The sequence below is a fragment of the Petromyzon marinus genome, chromosome 52, assembly GCF_048934315.1.
Source record: "Petromyzon marinus isolate PM22_M1 ecotype Great Lakes invasive population chromosome 52, UKy_Petmar_22M1.pri1.0, whole genome shotgun sequence".
NCBI classification, from domain to species: domain Eukaryota; kingdom Metazoa; phylum Chordata; class Hyperoartia; order Petromyzontiformes; family Petromyzontidae; genus Petromyzon; species Petromyzon marinus.
The window spans coordinates 6,220,374-6,238,185 of NC_133718.1; the positions used below are offsets into that span (position 1 = coordinate 6,220,374).

At 52.6% G+C, this 17,812-nt stretch overlaps 1 protein-coding gene across 5 annotated transcripts; it reads right to left on the reverse strand.

Moving 5' to 3' along the window:
* Nucleotides 1-5: 5 nt before the first annotated feature.
* LOC116953491 (tyrosine-protein kinase Fer-like) lies at nucleotides 6-17,483 on the reverse strand. 5 transcript variants are annotated; one of them, XM_076075165.1, is made up of 19 exons: nucleotides 17,197-17,483; nucleotides 16,551-16,677; nucleotides 15,169-15,415; nucleotides 13,031-13,204; nucleotides 11,774-11,909; nucleotides 11,088-11,283; nucleotides 9,182-9,319; nucleotides 8,754-8,867; nucleotides 7,930-8,052; nucleotides 7,163-7,370; nucleotides 6,329-6,523; nucleotides 5,039-5,161; nucleotides 3,737-3,790; nucleotides 2,971-3,089; nucleotides 2,532-2,626; nucleotides 1,952-2,075; nucleotides 1,349-1,491; nucleotides 1,108-1,230; nucleotides 6-888 (listed from the first exon to the last, which is right to left on the reverse strand). In XM_076075165.1, exons 3-19 carry the CDS (start codon nucleotides 15,406-15,408, stop codon nucleotides 683-685), a joined length of 2,511 nt encoding a protein of 836 aa, XP_075931280.1. In that variant the 5' UTR covers nucleotides 15,409-15,415; nucleotides 16,551-16,677; nucleotides 17,197-17,483; the 3' UTR covers nucleotides 6-682. The 5 variants fall into 5 exon arrangements, with proteins under 5 accessions (XP_075931280.1, XP_075931281.1, XP_075931278.1 ...); XM_076075166.1 differs by having other exon boundaries at nucleotides 1,349-1,506; nucleotides 11,810-11,909; nucleotides 17,197-17,482; XM_076075163.1 differs by having other exon boundaries at nucleotides 1,349-1,506; nucleotides 17,197-17,482.
* Between the last annotated feature and the right edge of the window lie 329 nt (nucleotides 17,484-17,812).

Below are 17,812 nucleotides of genomic sequence, written 5' to 3' on the forward strand. Positions count from 1 at the left end.
GCCTATATTTTCCAGTTTGATTTTATTAAAAATAAAATCTGCATCAAAACGGGGATAAATAGTAGAATCTTAAATATACAATAAAAAATATTAAAATGTATGTTTAGTGGAAAATATGTATCCCCATACAATTACTGCTCCAGTGAATGGATAAGCAAATGTATAAAGAGGCCCCCTCTGCAACAATACTTAGCGCACGGGCCTTAACTTTATTTTTACAGAGATTCAGACTGAGTTGGTGGATTACACAAGACTAAAAAAACACATTAATCTCAAATTGTCTGCCAGTGTGCCCATACCTTTTTTCGTACAATCATCGGTGACCAGGCTGAGATCACTGCCTCCCTAATCCTGACGAAATTAGTTTAATTACACAGGTGGTCTAAATCCAGACTTGATCCCAGGAAATCAGTGGTGCTGCCCCCAACATGGCTATTATAAACTCCCAACCACTTCTCGAATGTTGTCGCTATCTGGTGTGGTAAATTGGTATTATTCTTCATGTGAAACGTGAAGATCTGTTTACAAACTGAATGCCATTGCTGCTTAGAGAACTGACTTAGACGCTATACTGTGCTGCGGGTGCCGATGCTGTTGGTACTGCTGACGCTGGCGCCTGTGCTGCTGCTCGTATTGGCAATACTGCAGATGATTATTGGTGCTGCTACACTTGCTGCTGCTGCTATTGGTATGGATGCTGCTGCTGCTGCTGCTGTTGGTGGTGGTGTTGTGGATGGTGGTGTTGGTGGTGGTGTTTGCGGGTGATGAGCGAGAGCTCGCGGTGCAGCTCTGTGAACGTGGGCCGCTGCTCCGCGTGGAACTCCCAGCACCGCAGCATGAGGCTGTAGATGCCGTCCGGGCAGACTGCTGGGGGTGGCATCCGATAGCCTGCAGTGTGCCAAGGAGCATCATCGTCATCATCATCAATCCATCGTCAAAATCGTCAATCATAAATCATCAAGCGCGGGAGGAGAGTCGGTTTTGGGTATTCGTCACCGATAGTGGCCGTGAGAGTTAATGGAGCTCTGGTTGCCGGGTTCGTAGCACAGTGCGCTAACCACTGTGCCTCCGCTCGTCGCTCTGCACACACGCGAGCACGCGTCTCACCGCTGGCCACCTGCTCGCACGCCATCTTGTTGGACCAGCCCGGGTATGGGGAGCTGCCCAGGCTGAAGATTTCCCACAGCAGAATGCCGTAGCTCCACACGTCGCTCATGGTCGTGTATGTGCCTTCACACCGGGGGTTAAATAACAGGATGAGGGCACGTGGATGGACAGAGACATGTAAAAACCATTCGCAAGACGGAAAAACGCTCGTCCGTTCGTTTGCCGATGATGGCGCCGGTACCGTAATGCAGCGCCTCCGGCGCCGTCCACTTGATGGGGATCTGTCTCATGACGCCTGTCGCCAAATAGACACCGTCCGCCTGCTGCCGGGACATGCCGAAGTCGCTGATCTTCAGCACGCTGGCCTCGCCCACCAGGCAGTTCCTGGCAGCCAAGTCCCTGTCACCATGACGCCCCCGCCCCCCGCCACACAACACACCACAAATGGCGCTTACTGCCGCAGCACCGGCTCCGATACAAACTAAACTAAAACTATTTTTATTTGACCAGGCGAGGCCCACTGAGCTAAAAAGCTCTTTTTCAGAAGAGACCTGGCCACAAATGATAGCTCAACTAAGTGGCTTATGATGTGGAAATTTATAGCAGTCAAACACTCTATAGGCATGTTTCTAAATGTGGAGGGAAAAACCGGAGGGCCCGGAGAAAAATCCGCGTGTCCACAGGGAGAACATGCAAACCCCAAAGCAACAAGCGTCAGGGTCTGGATCGACCCCACGACCTCCTGCATAGCAGGAGCGGGGGCCTTACCTGGTAAACTAAAAATAGTTTAGTTTTAGTTTCGTACATTCCCGTACCAGCCTCCTGTCGACACAACAATACACACCTGTGTATGCAATTGTGGCTTTCCAGGTAAGCCATTCCTGCAGCTGCCTGCTCGCTGTAATTCAGCAGCTGTGGTACGGACAGCCGACTGCCCTCCCTCCGCAAAAACGTCAGGAAATCTCCACCTGTGCGCACGCACATTCACGTCCGGTCATCGCTGTCGTTCCAGACGCGAGAACGAAAGAACCCGCCCCAGTGGCGCGGTGTTTTTCCAACACTGGCTCAGGGATGTAGACACGAGATGAGCACAGCTCATCCAAGGCGGCCACTGTAGACCACAGAGGCAGACGCTCATACCGTATAGCCTCAACAAACTGTTGGGGCACGCGCCGTTAGCGAGCACCTATGGAGGCCAGCACGGCACGCGAGGGGGTTAGGGGTGGCCAGCACCACGGGTCCGGTTTTAGATAATCGTCGCCGGTGTTGACTTTGAGCGGGGAACCGAACTCTGGTCGTCGGGTACACGGTGCGGCGATTAGCGCTAACCGCTGCTGCAACGCTCCAACGTGGCCGCTGCGGATAACGTCCGGGGCGAGGAGGTGGAGCGTGTGGGGCCGCTCTCTCTGAATGCCGCCACCTGCCTCTCACGAGTTCCATGACGATGTAGACGGGAGTCCTCCGTGTGCACACGCCGATGAGCCGCACGACGTTGGGGTGGTTGTACCGCTTCAGGATCCTACACCGCACAACGGCAACCTCCGCACGTTAGGCGAGCGCGTGGTCAACATTTCCAATTCATACCACAGCCTTGGGACAATGGTGACGATCGATGATTATGATGGGTCGATGGACATTTCATTATGATTGATTCGATTAATTGACATTGCTGATCGACAGATCGAGGATGATGGATTGATGACGGACCAAGTGCACTGCACATCCGAGGGGACCAAAGAGAAATAACTCTGCGTTACCGAGGCTGCTCACTGCCATCCTTATCAACCCCAATGGACTTCATCCCTTAGCCCTTTGCCCGCGCGCCCGCACTCCGTCTCTCTACCACGCACCGTAGGTCCTCACCTGGCCTCCATGAGGAACCGGTTCTTGAGGTCCTGCGACAGGTTCTCATGGCACGCCTTGACGGCCACGGGGACCCCTGAGGCCTTCAGGCGACCGGCGTACACCTCTCCGAAGTTTCCCTGCGGGTCACGCACACCCATGCTGATAATTAAACACTTTCGAGGACAGCGTGTTACATTCCATTAACGGATTACTTGGTGATGCTGCTGCTCCTGCAGCTGCTGCTGCGTTGGCAGTCGTTCACAAGCACATTTAGCGAAGAAACGCAACACATTCGTCAATAACACCGTGGCCTTAAAAGGAAAAATGTGTAATGGGTGACGTTTTGGGCAATGGACCTTCTTCGTAGCACATACATAGAGAGGCCAGAGAGATGATGTGATCCACTCTATATCTACATTATATATCATTCGATAAACCAGTGGTGCTGAACCTTTCTGGAGCTGTAGATCACCATCAACTCCCAAGAATTATCCGAAGATCCCTCGTATAGCCTTTAACAAACTGTTGGGGCAAGTGCTACTCGCAAGCACCCTTGAAGGCCGGCATGACACACGAGGGGTTGGGTGTCTTGCAACACGCCCGGCTGTCCTCATCTCCCCAGTGGCAATGTTTACACACGGCAGCAGGTACTAATTTGAGGCTGAGTTGACCTAGGGGAGGCCCGGGACCGGTTCAGACAATCGTCAGCGGTGTTGACCGTGAGTGTGAAATTGTACTCGGGTCGCCGGGTTCGTAGCGCAAGCGCGCTAAAAAAAACGCTCACCTTGCCCAGCTTCTCTCCCAGGATGATATCATCGTGCTCCAGCAGCCACTTATCCTGCGCGGGGTGAAGCAACATTCCCCTCGTTTTGTCAGGCACCGGGGGTGGGGGGGCAGGGGGAGGAAGAGTAACGATCAGCCGTCTACCGATGCATCGATCCATCGACTTAAAATCGATTTACAATCGCAGTGTGGATTTATACAGCGGCGTCTGAATGCCACTGCATCTCAACGCGCCGTACAGAGACGGTGGGTATGTTTGTTTCAAAGACGAATGGAGAGGGGTGTTAATCATGGGTAAAGTAGAAGAGGAATGGCTTGATCACAATGGCCCTGCAGGACACGTTATTGTCTCCAGCAGGGTTCTCCATTGCAAGGCCCCGCGGGCCACTGGCGGACCCTGGTGGCCTTTGGTGCGGCCCCTGACATACGTGCGGCCCACAACACGCAACATGTGAAAACACCCCGACCATGCTGTCAAGCCCCAATGGTTTCAAATGTGTGGCGGTCCTCACACTAATGTCTTAATGGCGCAAATTCACCCCCCCCCCCCTCCTCTGAAAATTAGTGCAGAACACTGATATCCTGTATTCTGGTAATACTTATTAAGGTACGTGAGATCTGGACGATTTGCATGCACTTTTCGCTGTCAGTCACACTTCAGTTTTTGTTTAGCTGAGGAGGAGGTGTCTGTTTTGTGGGTGCCCTGGCTTTTCAAGTTGGCAAAGTAGGGAGCACAGGTGGTCCTTCTGTCAGTCATCTGAGTCAAACCATAACACCTGGCTCTGTCCAGTGACCTGTCAGCGCGTTGTTGACACCTCACGTGGCTCAAGGTGCAAAAGACAAATATCCCTTGTATAGCCTTCACAAGCTGTTGGGCAAGTGCTGTTAACGAGCACCTATGGCGGACGGCACAAGAGGTGCACCCAGCCTGGCACAAGCGCTGTGGTGACATCACCGCCGCATAGTGACAAACAGCGGCTGCTGTTTCTTGTGTTTTCATTTCATTCACAAGGGTTATTTCAATACAACTAAGCCTTGCATTTAGACCACCCTGTTTGTTATCAGGGGAATACAACACAATAATAATAAACAGGTCCCTGCAGGGTGGGCTGGTAGGACAAGTCTCTGCGCTGTCTATTGCTGATTTTACACCCAACAGCACGAGATTTCACTTCGTTAAAGTATTGAAAGGGGACGGACGGACGGACACATTAATCTATTGCAGGCTGGTACACTCAGCTTACAACTTCGTTCATACCAGTATTATCCTATTATATAACACACACGTGGTCGGGATCCTTGCCTTCAGGCACGGGTGTCCGAGGATGACGCCCGACTTTTTGGTGATGGGCTGCCGGGTGCAGAGGTAGTGCTCCATGAGCCCTGGAATCGTGGGGAACGTTTTGCCCTCGAAGCGATACAGGTTCTGCGGGGAAATATTAAAACAATATTTTCTTTCAACACCAAAAGTTCTCGTCGTCAACCCGCCACCAACCGACGAGACTGCCAAGTTCACAAAGGTATTATTCAGACCGTGCCCAATTGACTGATGACAATTTTGAATTGTTAAAGCTCCTTTAAGTGGCTTAAGACTTTTCGTAACTAAATTTAACAATGGCTGGCAGCATACAACTGCATACCATGTGGCCTAACCCTCCAAAAAATATGGATTGTTGTACTGCTAATTTTTTTTAATAATTCAGTTATGTGGGTATGTGGGTAGGTAGGAAAATCGGCAAGTATTTGCAATCGGCAGGCGGGTAACCAAATAAACCGTCACATTTCTTGTTGCACCCACCAACTATAGATCACATAATTTGTGAGCGGATGCCTTTGTTTTCTCAAAGATTTATCCCAGGGCGAATATCAGTCGGATCTCTAGCACAGCAGTATGGCCCTTAATGTTAGAGGGCAGCCCACAGAAGTGGATATCATAGAGCTGTCTCTGAGATCACTTCAAGTGACCTCAGCGCCACCGGAGTAGATGGCACAGCACTGTCCCACCCGATCTGTCATAAAAAAAGTATTGCCCATCACGTGACAATCATACAGATATATTACACATTTTCAGAGCTGAAATTTACCCATGTTAAGTGCAGAAACAAAATTTACTGCGATTTTTCTCTTGTGAATTTCATTGGTGAACTCCCGGACACCATCTGTTTAAACCCACGATTGCCTCAATTCGAGCCGCTGCTGTTTAATGCAAGACTCATCCAACAGACAGATCTTATCTAGGAGATACTTCAAGGGTGAGGCTGTCCTAGACAAACTTGAAGCTCTGTTAATGATCAAGGCTTTACAGTGGAAACAAATGAAAACATGTCCAGTGGAGACCTACGAGCTATCGTGATGATGATGATGAAAGTTACTGCCAAGTGTGTCATTATGGCACAAGTAATGAGAAAGCCTTCATCCAGCAGTCGATAGATCATGGCTGACCATAACAATGATGGTGCCACCGTGCATGAATCAGTCTCTCTGATGAAACGAGCAATGGGGGGTGGGGGGGGGGGGGTGCATCTCTGGTCCCCATCCACCGATGTTGGAAATTCCACATTGCTGTGGCGGGGGGCCCTGATGTCGTGCTCGCCTCCACGGTCTGGATGATGAAGTGGCGACAGGCGCCGCCGCTGCACACCGACAGCGCAAACTGCCCCGGCTTCCCGTGGCTCTCGCGAACCAGGAAACTGCCCTCGCCCGTCAGCAGCTCCTGGGCCTCCAGGCGGGAGATGGAGCCGTGGAACCAGTCCTGCTGCGCCAGAGGCCGCGCGGCGCTCCACGCGGGCTGCGTAGCACGGAGGGAGACGTGACCGCGTCAGAGACACGGGGGGAGACACGAGAGCGTCCGAGACACGGGGGAAGACACGACAGCGTCAGAGACACCAACACGCCCACGTGCACACTCTGTTGTCCATCCACTATTGGACGACTGCCTTCCCCCTGTGTCGTGTCAATCAGGGGGGTTGTTTGACCATACTTCGCCCTGCTGGTCAGAGCGGATGAGGGTCATGGTGGAGGGGGCGTGACTGTATTTTCTGGATTGTGAGATGCTCTGGAAAGTAAGATGCACCCAAAAAGCCTGTGCCTGGTGTCAAATCTGGTCACAAACACACACAACTCCCAGCTTTTTATTTCAAATGTGGGGGGGGGGGAAGTGCACCGTTTATATTTTGGAGAAAGCGGTATTTGATCACACTTCACCGTGCTGGTCAGGGTGGATTGGTAAACGCCAGGGAGCGGGGAACTGCTCATGAAACACAGTACAACGTCAAACTAGGACAAACGTTGTGAGTCCTAATCGGTTAACATAACTACACCCAAGTTAAAACTCGCTTCGCGATCGTGCACAATAAATACACGTGGTCCGTACTTCTCGCGTACAATTCGCGATTGACGCGCAAGAGGGGACCCCCCGGCGCTTTACCACCGGGCTCTTCTTGTCGTTGTCGGCGGCGGCAGGGGGCAGAGTGAAGGAGGCGCAGGTGGGGTCCACGTCGCCCATCCCGCCCAGCGCTTGCTCCAGCATCTCCTTCTGCGCCGAGAGTTGCATCTCGGCGCCCTGCAGCTCGTACTTGCGCAGCCACAGCGCCTGCAGCTCGTGCTTCTTTCCGAGCAGCGCGACGCTGTCGGGGCTCACGCAGCGCAAACAAAAAACAAACCACAACGGCCGCCGTTCGCCACAAGGCGGCGGTGACATCACCACGGCGCTCGTGTCAGGCTAGGCTCGTTCGGAGGCCGCGTGAAGCGTCGAAGGCTCGCCCGCTGGCAGGAGGTCACAGGACAGACGCAGAAGCCATGGGTTGATTGACTGAGATGACTGGCAGATGCACCACCCCAAGCTCCCCACTCTGCCAACTTGCCGCGTTTTAGGCACTCGAAAAGTGCTGAGCCGCCACCGCTGAAATCCTGGTTTGAAATCCAGGCGACCGCCTGTGATTACACCGGGTTCTCAAGTCTCGGGGGTGACCAGTGGCTCATACAGAGACTCACATAGATTGATTGGTGATTAAACCAAGTTCTCAAGTGTAGTGAGTCTGCGGTATCTCACTCTCTCCAACATAATCAAGCGCACTGTGTCTTTACAGCGGCTTGAGATGTGGCCACATTTTGACGCTGCTATATGTAAATACACATTGGGGTTGTACTTGTGTGCTCGCATTTGGTACTGAACCTTCTCCTCCGCACACTCACGAGGTTCGGCAATTTTGCGTCGCTGACATTTCCACGACCTCGCGTTCCAATCCGCGCATCTTCTCTTTGTGCTGCGACAGAACAGCCCTCATCTTGTGCAGGTCGGCGGTAATCTCTTGCAAGCTGCAGACACAATCAAACAATAATGGCATTAGGGTCACATCCCTCTCATCCTCGGCCCTCTCGCCCCGTAAATCCTATTATACGTGGCCCAATTCCAAGGCCTTCACCATCATCTGGGATCCCTTGAGGTCGAGTATGATGGTCCTCCGTGGACAGCAATGATTGTCACGGTTTGTGCATACACAAGTGGCTGATGCAGCCAATCCGGGAACCAAATATCTTTTTACATTTTCTTTTCCATGGAGGACGCAGATTAACACGAGGACACTGTTGCACGCCAGTTTCCACACAATTCTTAATCAGGACAGAACCTGGATCCATTTGGCAAGGAGACCGAGACAATCAGAGGATCTGCCTTAAAAGCGCGCCGGCTACCAGTGGTTCGTCCGCCCAAAAGTGGACCAGCTGGGCCGCAGTTCAAACCGCGCCAGCGATGGCCGTGACGTCACGGAGTTAACCGCTCGCCCCTCCTACGCTGCCCCAAATTACATCACGAGATCTTTAACGTCCACTGTGAATTGGACGACGTGTATTTTACGGTTGACGCACGTGCGGTATTGACCAGGACTGCCTGGCGGATTCGAATGGCGAACCTCTGCAACAACCGCTGGGCCGCCTCACCGCGCCCCGGAGAGCCGTGTCGTGAGCTGTATGCCCAACAAACTTTCAAGGCTGAGCCGACCAAGAGGTGGGCTACTCACCGGTGCTGAAGGCCGTCCGCCGTGTGGGGGGTGCATACCAGCTGCTCGGGCTGCAGGCCCTCCTGCTCCGCCGGGAGGGACAGGTCAAAGTTCACCGTCAGTGGGCTCCCGTGCCTTACGCATACACACACAGGTGCCGCACAGACACGTCAACCCCACTGCTGTGTGGAGGTGCCATCGCGTGGCTCAGAGGGTAGACACCCCGTTATTAGGGTTGCCCCGTGGCCCAAGCTCTGTGCTCCAAGCCATGAGCCATGAGCCTCATACCCAGTGACCCATGCCCCGTGCCCTATGCCCCATACTCCGTGCCTCGTAACCCATGCCCAGTAACCCATGCACCATTCCAAATGCCTGTAACCCTTACCCGGAGCCCCGCGCGGCATGCCCTCTGCTACACACCCCGAGCCAGTGAGCTCCGTGCCCCCCACCTGTGCTGGCGTGGACCCTCGTCAAGCCGGTCCTTGGGCTCCAGTGCCATCACCACGGCCCGCATCTCCCTGTGAGCGGTGGCGACGTCGTCCTGCACGGAGACGCTCGCCTCCAGCAGCGCCAGCAGCACCTCCTTCCTGCGCGGCACGGTGCGGCGCAGCGCGGCACAGCACGGCGGGGTACAGCATGGCAGGGCATAATAGTGCACGACAGTTCAGCAGGGAATAGTGTACGGTAATGCCTCGCTTAACGAGCGGTTGTTCATGCTGCAACGAGTTTTTGCTAAAACGCGGTTCTTCCATTAGGGAACATTTTTTGCACAACCCGTAACGCACACCGTTACAACGCGGAACGGGCACCGTTATAACGTGGTTTCTAACTACTTTCTTGAGCTGCGCGGCTGATCGGTACGATGCAGTACGCGGAATGATACAGCAATGCGGCGTCGTACCATCGGTTATTTGTCCCGCCATCTCACTGTGTGCGTGTAATAGTACATCGTATCTCGCAAAACTTTAGCATTATTTATGGGGTACATGGTTTTCGCTGAAAGCTTTTCTCTCTTATCACGGCACTTTTCAGGAACGCATCTACCGCATTAAATGAGTACTTACTGCTAAATTTCGATTTAAAGCTTTCGTGACTGCAATGATTCATCTTCTTTGGTTCAGCGCTGGAGCGCTGTCCTACCAGACAGTCTCGTCCCTTCACCCGATGAAGGCCGCTTGTGTTGTGGCCGAAACGTCGTGAGAATATTATTGTGTTATTTTATTTTATCAATTTATTATTTTATTCTCATTCTACGTGACTTTACCGAAAGAACCAAAGAAGATGCTTACTGCTACTATTGCAAAGCAGGGCGTCGTATGGGATACTACTTAGTGTATGCGTCCAGACCAGATGTTTCACTTGTCGGTACCTCCTGAGGTGGCAGGACTTTAGCGGTTCCAATTACTTTATGTGTCCAACAGCAATCAATTGCTAACTGCTTGAATTGAGTGCGGATATAAAGTAATCCACTTTTAATAGCCATATGAATGAATCTCTCCTCTTACATTTTTTTCCCCCACCCTAAGGGGCACCAATTTCTCTCGACCACGCATTCATAGCCACAAACGGGGTAAAGACTCGCACAGCATAGCAGGGCATGGCACAGGCGTCGGCGACCATAATAACAAAAACAAGAGCCATTTGTTTCGAATTCGATAAAAAAAATGAATAGATCAAAAGGCGCCAAATGCACCGCGCGGTGACTAAGGTGCGGTCCTTCACAAATAACGTCACAAAGCGGTCCGTCAAGAGCCGCATGCGGCTCCAGAGCCGCAGGTTACCGACCCCCGGCATAGCACACGAAGCACAACACTCCACTCCCAAGCAACGCACCGCATAGCAATGCACCGCATAGGTTTGCACTGTGCAATAAATCATAGCGCTACAAAGCCAAGAATAGCATTCGGTGACAAACCACGACACAGTGTGGCATAGCGCTGGACGATAGTATAACAAAGCATTACATGGTGTATTATTACATGGCAGAACACTACACAATACAATGCAGCATTACATGGCACAGCACCACCCAGAGTAGCACAATACAGTGTAGACGTGTGCATGTTGGGGAGCGGTAGTGCAAGGGTTAGCGCACTGTGTTATGAACCCGGAGATCCGAGTTCGATTCTGAATCGGTTATGGGCCTCCCCCAGGTCTACTCAGCCTCAAATGAGCACATGCGGTAGATGCGTTCCCGGGCGTGGTACTGGACACCTACCCCATCGTGTGCCGTGCCGGCCTTCATAGGCGCTGCACGCTAACGGCACTTGCCCCAACAATTTGTTGAGGCTATACGGGGGGGGGTGGGGGAGGCACCTTTGCCTTTGCGTGTGCGTCTGCGTGCGTACAGCTCACAGGAGCAGCAGGCTGTCGTGGGCGGAGAGCTGCAGGGAGTCGCGCAGGCAGGGCAGGGTGCTGTCGCGGTGGTTCTGCGCGTGCCGCTGGGCGCCCCGCACCGCCAGGGCGTACTCGTTGTGGGCGCAGTGCAGGCGACGCGTGGCGCGTGACACCTTGCGTTCCGCCCTCTCCAGCTCTCCGTCCCCCACGGGGCCTGCGGGGATGGTCAGGGGGTCAGAGGATCGTGAGGGCGAGGGGTTGGAGTTGAGAATTCTCACGTCAAGCAGTACGAGGGGAGACGCGGAGAGCGAAGGTGTTGCAACCTGCGGTGGATGAGAGAGTGGGTTGAGCGAGCGTATTGTGAGTGTATTGAGTTGGTGAGCGGGTGCGTCAGTGTGCGAGTTGGTGAGCGAGTTGGTGAGCGAGTTGGCGAGTGTGTTTGATTGAATGAATGAGAGTGTGTTGTAGCAGCCTGCAGCGAGTACGTGAGTGTGTGCGTCAGTGGGTGAGTAGATGAGTGGGTGAGTGATCAACACACAGTAATGGATGGGACAAAACATTCAGTCTTGGAGACCGTGTCCTCAACACGGGTGAAGCAATCAACGAGTGAAGTGCGCTGGAGCAAAAAACCAAGGTAGTAGTGATAAGGAGGCGAGTGGCTGGAGTGAATAATTGAGCACTGGCTGGGAGATTTCCGTGCCAACCTTCGTCGTGATGTGAATCGTGCGGAACTTTTTGACCTCTGGAGGAAACATCCAGCAATTTTTGCCGAGCGCAGTTAAGCTCGGCCGCCTGCTGCCTGTACTGCAGCTTCAGCATCTCCAGTTCCGTGCGGGTCACCTGCAGGCGAGAATTGGCAAGCTGAGAAAAGGAGCCCAACTAAGCATCTCCCAGTTGACTTTCCACTGGTCGTCGTCGGCTAAGCAAAGACTGCAACTAAGATCAAAGCGGCAAATCATTCGTACGTTTGGTATTCGCGCCATTCTTATAGCACGAGGCTAACACGAATCCGCTATGTTTTGCATGGTAGATTCGCAGTAGGGAGCGACGTTGCGATGTTTCGCCAGTAAATTGCGGGTACAATTTTTAGTCTCACATTTTCTCCACGACGCCAGCACACAAGGCCTACCCTTTTCTCCATTAACGTCGAAGGATTCCTTTTAACGTCCACGGCGAAGCAGTATTTTTTTTTACGGTTGATACATCCCCGCAGCATTAACCGGGGAGACCGTGGAGGCTCGAACCGTGAACCTCTCCAACGAACGGCCAACGTGCACCCACTGGGCCACGTGTCGGACATAGTCGGGGCGAACTACGCTGGGATGGCGACGGACTAAATCAGTGTTCTTCATTGCATGACCCGCAGGCCACTGGCGGCCTCTGCTGGCCTTTAGTGCGGCCCCTGACATGCGGCCCCCGAAAAATACACGTGTGAAAACACCCGCCATCATCATCATCATCGTGCTGCTGTCCAACCCCAATGGTTTCAAATGGTCTGGCGGTCCTCACGCCGATGATGTCTTATCGGCGAAAATGGCCCCCCTCTGAAAATTAGCGAAGAACACTGGACTATCATAATAGGGTTTTTCCCCTTTTTCTTCTGGCAACAAAACTGAAACCTTTATACGAGGATTCATGTCTGCATCAACCACAATACCTGAGTCAAAATGCGAAAAAATAACATACTATGATAATATATGCATTGTCCTTGAAACTGATTGGTCCACACCAAGGGGCGGCTTTCTTGAGCCTCGACCCAATTGGTGCTCGACCAGATGACGCAAAAAAAGGGTAAAACCCCTATTATGATATTTTGGTACTGGCAAAGGAGGTCTAATGATGTAAACACTGGACTAAATGAACTCAGCACGAGGACTGTGAATCCGCCGGCGTTTCTCCGACACGCGATCGTGGCCCCGCGCCTCCCGCGTCCCCCCGCGTCCCCCAGCGTCGCTCCGTACCTTCTCGAGCTCGCGCTCCAGCGAGCGGCGCACGCCGGCGTACGCGTCGTGCGCCCTGCGCTGGGAGCCCAGCAGCTCGGAGAGACGGCGCACGGGCCCCGAGCTCATCTCCTCCGCGCGGCGCCGCATGGCCTGTCCCAGCGCCTCCGTCTGCGACAGCAGGCTCGCGAGCACCTGCGGGCCGGTTGTAACGCGGCGTGGCGCGGCGCTCCTAAGTTCCCTTTGGCGACGAGGTTTCTCGTCGCTCCGAGTAAGGCGACGGAGTTACGACGCCGCGCTGCTAGTGGCGAGCGACGTTGAGCTCGTTCATTTACCCAAGACCAATTGCCTAAGATATGTATTCTTGATTTGAAGCTTTCGTGACTGCAGGAATCCATACTCTTTGGTTCTTTCGGTGAAAAAGTCAGGTAGGTAGAAAAAATAAAATAAAAAATATTTCACGACGTTTCGATCGCAACACAAGCGGTCGTCCTCAGGCGAACAAAAAATAATAATCCAGCAGTGGAACTGCTGAACCAGCGAGAGAGCTGTTACAACAAGAGGTTAACATAAATAACCTTAAATAACCTCTTGTTGTAACAGCTCTCTCGCTGGTTCAGCAGTTCCACTACTGGATTATTATTTTTTTCTGCCTGTGGACGACCGCTTGTGTTGCGATCGAAACGTCGTGAAATATTTTATTTTTATTTTATTCATTTAACCTACGTGACTTTACCCGAAAGAACCAAAGAGTATAAAATATATATTGTTGAATTGTCAGTACATTTTTTAAGAAAACTATTATTCCAGCACCTCAAAAATATACTTCAGCCGCCTCTTAACCGTTTCCTATTCCGAGACGATTGCAAGTTGCAGGGTGGGTCCCGTTCATCTCTGAATCTCAGAACGTGCACGCGGCTCAGAGTTAGTTTTATTTAGAGAGGCATAGCACCGTTGTTTTAAAAGATGCTGTTATTCACCCCAGATAATTGTAGTGACATGACCGTACTGCATGATCGCTGGCACCAAACTGTGCCACACACCCTCCCAGATGGCCCTGTGGGAGCTTCGGTACCGATAAAGTTACTTTATTTTTTCTTCCGATTCCATTGCGATGACGTATGTGAACGTGCACACGTAAGTCATCGGAATGGGAAAAAGAGTAATATTCAAGTAATATTTTCACCCATTGTCTATGAGGGGCATGTGAGAGAGCAAGGAGAGGCGGATAGTCTTAGATAGCGGAGGAATAAACGAACTTGGCATGACTGCAAAGCCGCGGAATGGCTGACGGCGCATCAACTGTTCAGGATTCCGAGTAATGTGCTGGACAGACTCCAGCTCGCTCACAATGCAGCTGCTAGAGTCCTGACGTGTACACCGTTTCATGAGCGCACGTCATCATTTGCCTGTGCTTTGGCTACCAGTCAAATACCGCGTGCACTATGAGATCCTACTGCTGACCTATAACGCCCCCAATGGGTTAGCCCCGCAATATTTTCGGGAACTGATCCGTGTTCACATTCCAACAAGGGTCCAGAGATCTTCGGATTTCCTTCCAAGTACTCCCGAGGCCAAGCCTCCGTTCCTGGGCTGATCGTGCCTGTTTTGCCAAGACTATGGAACAGCGCTTTGCCTTTGGTAAAAATACAATACATCGTTCGAGCTACTCAAGTCTCTCTTGAAAACTCACCTCTTCAAAATTACTTTTACCCCCCCCGCCTAGTTCTGGCCGTTCTGTTAATTTCCTGGCTTTCCATACAATGATGGCACATTGGGATCTACAGATGAAATATGCCACTTTTACGAATGTGCACTGTTATTACTATGCATGTATGTTGAACTTATTTCGCACCGTACGTAGCCAACCGTTCTAATCGGAGGTGTGTGGGAAGGACAGCAAGCCAAACACAAAAAGCAGTTCTAAGGAAATTAGTTTTCAATCGAGATGATTTTAAAGTGCATAGCTCCCATTGGCTTCCTAATATCAGAAGAGCGACCGCAAGAAGTGCATCTGAAAGCGCGCGATTCGGCGACCGTCTTTGTTCGATGGCCAGCCAAAAGCCGCTGCTGCGGGGATGACCGGAGTTCGCACGGTGATGGTTTATGCTGCTTGACCAGATCAGCAAAGGTATGCTGGCTTCCTAACGAAGTAGCACCTGCGCCAGCTCGCTGCCCTCTCCGCAAGCCCCGCTGTGCCCAACGACGGCACCCGCCTGCATCAGGGCCTCGCCGTAGTCGCGCTCCGCCTGCACGCGGCGGCAGGCCCACTGCTGCGTCGTTTGCAGCAGCGCCATCTCCGAGCGCTGCAGCCGCAGCAGCAGCGGGTCGCCAGAGTCGAGCAGCAAGACGCCGCCGCCGCCGCCATCGCCGCCACCGCCGCCACCGCCGCAGGACATCGCCCTTCTGGTGGGTGGGGAAGGAGAAACGTCTGTGAAGGTGAGCACGTGCGGCGTCGTTGCTGCAACGGAATGCTCGACGAGAACACTTGTATCTCTGCAGCAGTGTTCTTCACCAATTTTCGGGGGGGGGGGGGGAGCACTTTCAACGATGAGGCATCATCAGTGTGAGGGCCGCCACAGATTTGAAACCATTGGAGTTTGACAGTATGATGGGGTGTTTTCACATTTCTATGTATGTATGTTGAACTTCTTTCGCACCGTACGTAGCCAACCGTGCTAATCAGAGGCGCTAATCTGCGTTTGTGCATTGACATCCCGAGCCCAACTTTTCAGCGTTCTCTATTTAGGCCTCTGTTACGATATGTCCATATTGACCTGTAAACCCATAATCGATTTAAAAATATATATATAATGAAAAATTCCATGCGATTATTGATAGCGGAAAGATAAATAACACGAAGTTTAACCACCCTGTTGCTATAAACCATGTGTGTTATTGAGAACCTTTGAGGCCTAGCGAACTTTGACAAATTTGAATGAATGATAAAACCACCCCCAAGTGCTCGTGGTGATGGTCACGGCCAGGAGACACGGTGGTCCACGGGTTCGACTCCCGACCACGGCTAACATCAGTGGCGTATGAGATCTGAACCCCGCTCCCTGTACCCCCTCCCTCCTCTACTCACCAACCCTCACTGACCAGCGTGGTGAAGTATGGTTAAACACATCCCCTATATATATTACTCGTTGGATCTTTCGGTAGAGTCACGTAGGTAGAAAAATAATAGATCACGACGCTTCGATCGCAACACAAGCAGTCGTCATCAGGTGCGACAACCACAGCAAAGACAAAACTGCTGATCCACACTAAGTGGGGGGGAAAAAGAAAGCCCTTTATCCAGCAGTGGATTGACACATATCTGTAAAACAAAAACACATTAATGAATGGTAGTGTCCATGTGTATATACAGTACCGCATTACAAAGCAAACGTTGGTAAGGGGGGGGGGGGGGTGCGTCTTATAATCGGGTACCCTGCGTGAGACCAGATTTGTTCAACTTTAGTGACACATTTACAAAGACAAAGATCCCCCGTGTAGCCTGTAACAGACTGTAGGGGCAAGTGGTGTTAGCGAGTACCTATGAAGGCCGGAACGGCACACGAGGGAGTGGGTGGCCCAGCAACCACGCCCGGCCGCCTTTGTCTCCCCGGTGTCGACGTTTTTACAACACCGCGCAGAGGTGACTCATTTGAGGCCGAGTCGACCTAGGGGGGAGGCGCACGGACCGGTTCAGATAATCGTCGCCGGTGTTGGTGGCCGTGAGCAGGAATCGCTCATAGCGCTAACCACTACAACCACCGCTCCCCACACATTTACAAAGACCCCCCGTGTAGCCTGTAACAGACTGCAGGGGCAAGTGCTGTTAGCGAGCAGCACCTGTGAAAAGCCGGCACGGCACACGAGGTGGGTGAGCTGGCAAGCACCACGCCCGGCCGCCTTTGTCTCCCCCACTGACGACGTTAACACACCGCGCAGAGCTAACTCATTTTTTTTGTTTAGGCCGAGTCGACCTAGGTGGGTGGCCCAACGGACCGGTTCAGATAATCGCCACCGGTGTTGGCCCTGGTTCGCCGTGCACACGTAACTAGACACAATTAGCTGTTAAACCGATGATTAATAATCAATAAGACGCAGGGAAGTGGGGGGCTGGGGTAAAACATTAAAAGTCGCGAGCGAAGGCAACAACAACAACAACCAACAACAACAACAACTTCTTCCCTTACCCAAAAAAAAAACCACTCCAGCGAAATCTTGAATTCCGTTTAAAACCACAACGACAAAGTAACGTGCGTTAATCAACGACGACACAAACAATATACATGTCCTTGATTTAAGAAAAAAATAAACTCTTCAACGTTCGTTGACGATGAAGACGGCTTTTAAGTGTAAGTTTTATTATTATTATTGTTGTTGTTGTTGCTGCCTGCAACCTCTCGGCGCCAGCAGCTGCTGCCGCCAGTTACAATGCGAACGCGCCTCGCCCATTGGCTCCGCACGCGCGTCACGTGACGGCGTTGTGGAAGCGTGGGCGTGGTAGGGGAGGGTAAGAGCGGGAGGGGGGGGAGCAGGAGAAGGGGGCAGGAGAGGGGGAGCAGGAGGGGGGGGGGCAAGAGAGGGGGGAGCAGGAGGGGGGAGCAGAAGGGGCGAGGGGGAGCAGGAGGGGGAGGGGTAAGAAGGAGGGGGGAGCAGGAGGGGGGGCGCAGGAAGGGGGGCAGGAGAGGGGGGAGGAGGTGGGAGGAGGGGGGAGGGGGAGTAGGAGGAGGGAGGAGCAGAAGGGGGAGCATGAGGGGGGCAGGAGAGGGGGAGGAGGGGGGGAGCAGGAGGGGGGAGCAGGAGGGG

Excerpts from the sequence above, each read along its gene's own strand:
- LOC116953491 (XM_032973743.2), bottom strand. The coding sequence starts at position 15,408 with ATGTCCTGCGGCGGTGGCGGCGGTGGCGGCGATGGCGGCGGCGGCGGC. Across the intron at positions 8,868-9,181 it reads GAGGGTCCACGCCAGCACAG|GCACGGGAGCCCACTGACGG; the intron begins GTGGGGGGCACG and ends TGTATGCGTAAG. Across the intron at positions 7,371-7,929 it reads ACGCAAAATTGCCGAACCTC|CCCCGACAGCGTCGCGCTGC; the intron begins GTGAGTGTGCGG and ends GCGCTGCGTGAG.